Raw genomic sequence first — 8608 nt, 5'->3', positions numbered from 1 at the left:
GCCTCGGGGCGCCTGGGTGGCGCAGTCGGTTAAGCGTCCGACTTCAGCCAGGTCACGATCTCGCGGTCCGTGAGTTCGAGCCCCGCGTCAGGCTCTGGGCTGATGGCTCGGAGCCTGGAGCCTGTTTCAGATTCTGTGTCTCCCTCTCTCTCTGCCCCTCCCCCGTTCATGCTCTGTCTCTCTCTGTCCCAAAAATAAATAAACGTTGAAAAAAAAATTAAAAAAAAAAAAAAAAGAAGTTCCAGCCTCAATGCTCATTAGTTGTGCCATTACAGTTAGTTACTTAGCCTTGAAGAGCCAGTTTCCTCATCTATAAAATGGGTATAATAGTTTTGAGGTGATCAAATGAGACAATATATGCAGAGTACTTAACCTAGTGCCTGGTATGTGAAAGGCCCTCAACAAACAGTGGCTATTTTTATCTGTTCAATCAAAAGAAACGGGTATTGGGTATCTGCTGGGCTCAGCATGTTGTAGGTAGCCATAAAGAGTTTATAGTCATGGCTGGTGGAGGCAGGGGGTAAAACACTTTCAAAGGTAGAAAGTAATAAAGGACAGAAAGATCACGAAAGGGAAAAGACTTTCAGGACAGGCTAATCTAAGAGTTGGGTCTTGTGGGATATGAAGGATATGGAGTTGAGTGGAGATGAAGCAACCAACATTCTGAAGAAAGGGAGCAAACCCTGAGAGAATTATTGAACAGGAATGGTGAGAACGTGTTAGCGTCCAGTTAGGCTTGCATATACATAGAGTTGGATAGAGGTGGGAGGCCAGACCAAAAAAAAAAAAAAAAAAAGGATCAGAATAGGAACGGGGTGCATGTTGATTGGAAATGCCATGCTAAAGGCCTCACCTTCCTTTGATGGGCCATTCAAAGCTTTTAAGGAAGAAGAGGTAATAAAATCCTGTGATTTGCTATCTACTATATGAAGTGTTATTTTTCCTCCAGTTGTCTTACAAAATTGTTTTTTATTGATGATCTCTCAGATTTCTGGAGCACTGTGAATACAGGAAATTCTGAACATAGGTATGGTTTAATTGTGATGTCCTGGCTGAGAGAGAGAGACTAGTCTTAATTCCAGTGAAGACCAGAGAGAATAAAGATTTAAAGTGGGCTATTCTAGTCTACTTCTTTTTTACCTTGCAAATACTGACAGGACCAAAACTCTTACCAGATTTGATCTGGAATGGGGCAAATGACCAACTCTCTTGTCTGGATGGTGTCCCAATGGTGAACTTTCAAATGCTGACATTTGCATGCAAATGTTGTGAAGGTTGTCTTTTTATTATTTTTTAGTATTATGTATCAGTGATATCTACCAGAACGATGGCTCTAGTTATGGGGTTTAACTACATCCCAAATCCTTTTTCACCTTCATTACTGCAGTTTCCTCTTAAGATACTTTGATGTTTATTTATTTTTGAGAGGTAGAGACAGAGTTTAAGTGGGAAAGGGGCCTAGAGTGAGAGGGAGACACAGAATCCAAAGCAGACTCCAGACTCTGAGCTGTCAGCACAGAGCCTGTCGTGGGGCTTGAACTCACAAACTGTGAGATCATGAACCTGAGCTGATAGTCAGATGCTTAACCAATTGAGCCATCCAGGCGCCCTGTCCTCTTAAGATACTTTGAAGCAAAAGAGTGCCTCTGCTCTTGGGTGCATAAACCCCTGTTGGTGAACATGATGAGAAACATTACCAGATAAAGGATTAGGCAGGCAGAGACTGCATTTCATTTTGAGTTTTTTTTCTCCCCATATCATCTTGGCTTTAGCTAAATTGATTACAACTCAGGGAGTGTGGGTTTGGAATAGATACAGTTGCATAAAATTGATTGCTTTTCTTCTGATGTTGACTTTTCCTCCTGTATGAGTGAGTCACTTGAATTTGCAAGGTGTACTAATTTTACTTCTTTCCAGCCTAATGGGGTATCTGCAGCTAGAGGACAAAGGACAAGAGCTTACCAGAAAGGGGACAAAGAGGGGATGAGACAGCTTCAAAGGAGGGAGGTTACAAAGCCTCCTTCTTTGACCCTCTCCCCACTGTGGTCCAGGTTAATTTGCATATCAATGACGACTTAATACTACTAAAGGTTTTATGTAACTTTTAAGCTTCTCAAATGTTCATTACTTTTGTTATCCTAGTGGAAATCCTGCAATCACCAGTATTATTTTTAGTCCTAACATGAGGTAAGGAGGCCTGGGGGTGTTTATGTAAGGAGGAAGAGGGTAGGGCCCCAGTTCAGGAACTTGCCTACTTACTTCCTGGGAGAATCTGGCAGATAGGGGTAAGTCATGGTAGCTGAGAAAGAAAGAGCAAAAAGGGTGAGTAGGGGGGTTGTGGGGGCCAAGTATTGAACTGTGCCTGTGTAGGGTAACTGGCATGAGGGCAGCATTTTCTGACCTAGGGAGGTAAAAGCGTCGTCATTGGCACTAAGTCGGTGACCCATAGCAGGAGCACGTCACCACCTTCCCACCCCCAGAGACCCCAGTTTATCTGCCCCCCCTCCACCCTACTGTTCTCAGAGTCGGCAGCCCCGGTCCAGGAAGCAGGCAGCGAGGCTCTTAGAACCAGGCTAGGTCCCTTCTCTGAAAGCGCTGCACCCAGAGAGGGGCGGGAACTCCTTAATCGTCCTCTCCCGGGGACCCACGCGCCGCCCCGCAGCATGCCGCGGGAGCTGTCCGCTGTTCTGAACTCTTTCTCCGGCTTGGCCGGATTCGCGGCTCTCCTGGCGCGCCGCGCCGCAGTCTAAGGGAAGGGCTCAGTGGGTCCCGGGAAGAGCAAAGGCCGGAAGGTCTGCGGCAAGCTCCATCCAGGCTTTAAGTTTTATTTTGTTTTTTAATTTTATTTTCAGGCTCTAAAATTTAAATCTCCGCAGGAACCTTCTACCCACTCTAGTCCAGACTCTAAGCAGGATCCAGCTCTTAAGGACCTCTTCACATCCTGTGGTGTTGCTCAATCCCTCACTCCACTTCTTCCCCTGCGCCTTCGCTGTTGAAACTACACCAGGTCGTAGCTCCCGCGAGCCTAGCGCTAGACGCCGCTCCTCTCTCCTCGTCCACTTCACCCTCCTCCAGAGCAGGACTCTCCCCAGGCGCAGCAAGCTCCTGCAGTCAAGATTCTCCCTCGTGCCTCGGACCCAGGTTTGTCGGCCCCTCGTTCCTTTTCTGTTTCCACCCGCTCCACTGTCCTTCTCTCTAGTTGTCTAAGCACCGAGTCGGGTGGTGCGCGCTCCGCCCCCGTTTTCCATACAAGGGAGCGCTGGAGGGGGGGGGGCGGGGCGGAGGGGAGGCGCTCCCAGTCCCTCTCAAAAACTGCGAGCCCACTGGGAACTCCTGAATCCGTTCAGCTCCCGCGGAGAAGCGAGAAGCCTGCATTGCCGTCGTGGGCTGAGGACAGCTAGGGGACAGCCGGGATTCGGCCCCTCCCTCCCCGTAGCGTTTTCCCGCCCGCCCAGCCCCACTCGCCAGGTAGGACCGTGCTCCAGGGTCTGACCTGCGTGGACCGCGAAGGCTCTAAATTGAGTAGGAGGCGTTTAAATAATCTGTACATATGTGACCTAGCATAGATTTATTTTTACATGGGGTATGACGGCACTTTTGATTGTTGTTGTTGATTTATTTTGGCCAGTTATTCTAAAGGGAGTATTTGGGTAATTGAGGTGGGGGAGGGAGGCACGAATGGTGTAGGAGGGGTGGATGGACAATGGGAGGGGGTGGATGGACAATGGGAAGTGACAGACTTTGATTCTCTTTGGACAGGTGGTTATGGCCTCACTGCCGACTCAGGGTCCCCCGGCCCCTGACTTAGTTTCTGGGTTGCCACCGGCGGCCTCAACTCCTGCCAACCAGAGCACAGAGGCCTCAGCGGACAATGGGTCGGTGACTGGCCCAGGCGCTCAGGCTGTCACGCCTTTCCAAAGCCTGCAGCTGGTGCATCAGCTGAAAGGGCTGATCGTGCTGCTCTACAGCATCGTGGTGGTCGTGGGGCTGGTGGGCAACTGCCTGCTGGTGTTGGTGATCGCGCGAGTGCGTCGGCTGCACAACGTGACCAACTTCCTCATCGGCAACCTGGCCTTGTCCGACGTGCTCATGTGCACCGCCTGCGTGCCGCTCACGCTGGCCTACGCTTTCGAGCCACGCGGCTGGGTGTTCGGCGGCGGCCTGTGCCACCTTGTCTTCTTCCTGCAGCCCGTCACCGTCTACGTGTCGGTGTTCACTCTCACCACCATCGCGGTGGACCGCTACGTCGTGCTCGTGCACCCGCTGCGCAGGCGCATCTCACTGCGCCTCAGCGCTTATGCAGTGCTGGCCATCTGGGCGCTGTCCGCGGTGCTGGCGCTGCCGGCCGCCATGCACACGTACCACGTCGAGCTCAAGCCGCACCGTGTGCGCCTCTGCGAGGAATTCTGGGGGTCTCAGGAGCGCCAGCGCCAGCTCTATGCTTGGGGGCTGCTTCTCGTCACCTACCTGCTCCCCCTGCTGGTCATCCTCCTGTCTTATGTCCGGGTGTCGGTGAAGCTTCGGAACCGCGTGGTGCCAGGCTGCGTGACCCAGAGCCAGGCCGACTGGGACCGTGCGCGCCGCCGCCGCACCTTCTGTCTGCTGGTGGTGGTCGTCGTGGTGTTCGCCGTGTGCTGGCTGCCGCTGCACGTCTTCAACCTGCTGCGGGACCTCGACCCGCAAGCCATCGACCCTTACGCCTTTGGGTTAGTGCAGCTGCTCTGCCACTGGCTCGCCATGAGCTCAGCTTGCTACAACCCCTTTATTTACGCCTGGCTGCACGACAGCTTCCGTGAGGAGCTGCGCAAGCTCTTGCTTGCCTGGCCCCGCAAGATCGTGCCCCACGGCCAGAGCATGACAGTCAGCGTGGTCATCTGATGCCACTGCACCGGGCCTTAGCTGGGGACCTCCATGTCCACTAGTCTCCGAGGGTGCCCACCTGAGGCCGGACTGGAGAACTTATCCCCAGCGCCAGAGCAAATCCAATAGGTGACCAAACTTCCAGCCTAGCCCTCTTGTCCAGCTGTCTTGCTTTGTCCTTGTGTCTTTGTAAAATGTTGAGTGGGCTTTGGAGGGAGTCTTGTGCTTTGCTTGAAAGAGGCTAAGGAGAGGTGAGAGGATTTATTATTTCCTCCCTATGCCCTGAATACCAAACAAAGCTCTTTCTCCTGGTTCATAACAGTATTTCAGAACCGTGGCTGTCTTCCTTGCTTTCCCTTCTGCTTGCTCAATGGTGAGATGAAGGAACAATGGGGTTGGGATTTCAAATGGCTGCGCTGGGGTTGGTGAGGCTTTTTCCGGTTGCCTTTTAAAAAGGACTCAACTGAGCTAGAATACCTGATGTTGCTTAGTCAGTTTGAACCCATTAATTCCTAGGATTCCAGGGAAGTATTACAAGTCTGTATCTGGGATTTCAGCATTTCCTGAATAAGACTATTACACACCAAAAGGTTTTACTTTTAATTTCACTTGAATTCATAGCGCAAAAACACTTAGAAACCACCTTTTGATAGGTGGTTTCTAAGTGTTTTCCCTCCTCCTTGTCACCTAACTTCTATCTGAAAATGATAAGATGAATTAGTCAATGAAAAGATAAATAGGGATAAAGAAGAGAAGGTCCAGATCACTTAAGGAGGCATATAACTGAGGACAGACATCTATCTGGGTGTATGTTTGTGTATACACACCCAGTGTTTGCTACAAGGCAGGAACACAGATATTTGATTTTCTGAATACTCAATGTAAACCATGTTCGATAGCATTCTCTAATTGCTCAGTTGCAACAGATCAACAGCTGTCATCTGATTGCTCAGCACCTGCTCTGTGGTGACACACTTGGAACACAATCAACCCAGGATACAAGGATGGGGAGACATTTACTTAAGGCCAGAACAGAAAAATAAACTGCCACCAGACCACCATCAAATACTTAATTCTTTCCAGGGTTAGAGGGACAAGTGAAGACTGTTGGGCCATGATACCAGGCTGATAACCCTCGTCTTAGCCTCCTGAGGATTCTGTAAATGAGGACAAGTACCCTGGACAAGGATCTTCACGTTGATGTTGGAGCAGTGACTGGACAGTGAGGGTGGGAGTTTTGTGAAGTGAAACGTGCTATCCACTTGCCAGATCAGCCCCTGTGGCATATAGGACAGGAACTAGTGCAGGAACTGCAGCAACTCAGTTATCATCTCTAAGACTCCAGTACTGCCCTAGTTCACTATACGGTAGAATCAAGCTCTCTCCTTATCTTACTCTCTGAAATGGGCTCATTCATTCATTAAAGTGTGCCCTGAAAGGAAGGGAAAGAGGAGAAAGGCTTGGGGATGACAAGGATTAAGTCCCATTACTCCAATGCCAGCAGCCATGATGGAAGAGTAAGTATCTGTGGTTGGGTTAGTTAGCAATATGAGTCTTTAGTAGTTATGTGGCTAGACCTTTCCCAGCATGGGGGAAGGCAGGAAAAGTCTGGCTTGGGAGAAAGGATAGGCAGGCTTAACTTGGGAGATGCAGGTTACCTTTAGCAATGGCACAAATACTTTCAGCTTCATCTGTGGATGTGGAGAACAAAGCCTATGTCACTCCCTGTTCCACATGAGCTCATTCCCCAGGCATCCCAGAGACTGGCTCCTGTGGTTCACAGCTCCATTACTTGGGAGGCTCAAGGCCAAACAGGCATTTCATGTTTCCTCAGAGCATTCTTTTGATGGGCATGCCTCTAGAATGGAGAGGATGGGGGAAAGGATGGGATTTGTTGGGGAGGGATCTGGTTAATTGTACTTCCTTATTTATTTATTTATTTATTTATTTTGAGAGAAATAGAGAGAGTGAGCAGGGGAGGGACAGAGAGAGAAAATCCCCAGCAGGCTCCACACTGTCAGTGCAGAGCCCGATGTGGGGCTCGAACTCACAAACTGAGATCATGACCTGAGCTGAAACCACGTGTCAGATGCTTAACTGGCTGAGCCACCCAGGCACCCCCACTTAATTGTACTTTCTTTGTTGGAATGTTTAAATCACTGTTCTCAGCTTTGGCTGCTCCTAGAATCAGTTGGAGAGCTTCCAAAAAACACCAGTGCTGAGGCCCTATCCCCAGAGAGTCCAATTGATTAGAGATGGGGCCTGGGCATGAGCATTTTTTCAAAGCACTTCAGGTGACTTTAATGTGCATCCAAGGTTAAGCCCCTTAAGAATTATTGTCTTTCTAATGAATCTCAGAAACATCTGAATGAAGCTTTGATTGTACCTGCCAAAGGTATTAAAAATTTGGAGTTGAATTCTGACAGGGCGTCCTGTGCTACAGATGGGGAATAATACGCCTCTAGCTTTCAGACAGTATCCAATGAATCACACAGAGGCAAATCCTTATAATAAGAATATATAAGTATTCATTCAGGTTTCCTTACAAATCTCCTATATGTAAGGCAGTGAGTGTATGCGTCCAGTTTTTTTTAAGTATCATGATTCAACTCTAGATCATTTGCATTATAAAGTTATACACCATGAATTATTCCAAATCCTGGTTTCCAGGGTGTTAAAAAAATTGAAGTGTTCTCTGATTAGCTTGATGTAAGTCTACATCAACTGTGAGAAGAAAGTGTCCTCATTAATTACTAGAAAAGCTGCCACCTGTTCCTATGCCTACAACTTAAGTTAAAAACTTTAACATTTACATGGACTTTATGGAGAGCCTAAAGAGGCTGGAGAATTATGCCGTGTTTATAAACATCTTTACACATTATCCAAATTGGCTACGGAATAGCAACTAATTAATTCTTACCCTATCTGGAATCTATTTGGGACTAGTTTGACTATAAAGCAAACTGACTTTTTAGAAAATCTCTCAGGAGGCGAGGCACCTGGGTGGCTCAGCTGGTGAAACGTCCGACTTCGGTTCAGGTCATGATCTCATGGCTTGTGAGTTCTAGCCCTGCGTCGGGCTCTGTGCTGACCGCTCAGAGACTGGAGCCTGCTTTGGATTCTGTATCTCCCTCTCTCTCTGACCCTCCCCTGCTCGCATTCTGTCTCTCTCTCTCAAAAATAAACATTAAAAAGTGAAAAAAAAACCACTCTCAGAAGTGAGTCCTATGGAAATCCACTTAGCGTTGAAGTAGAAAATTTTATTTGATATAACTTAGTCAATACCACGCATTCAGTCCTCCTCCTGCAAGGAATCATACAGGCCATAAAGCTGGGAGCAGAGGCAGCCGGGTACTTAGCAGCAGCCCATTCTGAGGCTGATGGGAGGTTCTGTAATTCTCTTCGCAAGCATTGTCACCGGGCCTCACTTTTGGCAGCCCATCAATAGATTTATCTCACTAAATCAGCTGGGGGAGTGTTTCAATATGCATTGGCAACGGTCACCTGGAAATAGCAACTGTGAGAGATGCTAAGGTAACAATATCCCGATTGATGTAAACTTCCTGAATTTTTGTTCTTGTGGATCATCAGCCTGTTCTATTGGTGGTGCTAAGTTCCAGGTTTCTCGGGTTGGCTAGTTAACCCATCTCTGTCCTGTGGCTTGCATGTCTGAACATTTAGTAGTCTTGCAAATGCAAGGCATGGGGCTGACATCAAGGGGATCCAGGCAAGGGTACAGCTAGATCTG

The 8608-nt window shown here is 48.5% G+C and overlaps 1 protein-coding gene across 1 annotated transcript; it reads left to right on the top strand.

Moving 5' to 3' along the window:
- Positions 1 to 3765: 3765 nt before the first annotated feature.
- PRLHR (prolactin releasing hormone receptor) lies at positions 3766 to 6726 on the top strand. The gene has a single exon (XM_043597676.1). It carries the CDS (start codon positions 3766 to 3768, stop codon positions 4876 to 4878), a length of 1113 nt encoding a protein of 370 aa, XP_043453611.1. The 3' UTR covers positions 4879 to 6726.
- Positions 6727 to 8608: the final 1882 nt, after the last annotated feature.

The sequence above is a fragment of the Prionailurus bengalensis genome, chromosome D2 (assembly GCF_016509475.1).
Source record: "Prionailurus bengalensis isolate Pbe53 chromosome D2, Fcat_Pben_1.1_paternal_pri, whole genome shotgun sequence".
Taxonomy (NCBI): domain Eukaryota; kingdom Metazoa; phylum Chordata; class Mammalia; order Carnivora; family Felidae; genus Prionailurus; species Prionailurus bengalensis.
Note: the sequence above shows the minus strand (reverse complement) of the source record. Positions and strands in the feature narration are given on the sequence as shown.

Bases quoted from the DNA above. Each gene is read 5' to 3' on its own strand.
- PRLHR (XM_043597676.1), top strand. From the start codon at position 3,766: ATGGCCTCACTGCCGACTCAGGGTCCCCCGGCCCCTGACTTAGTTTCT.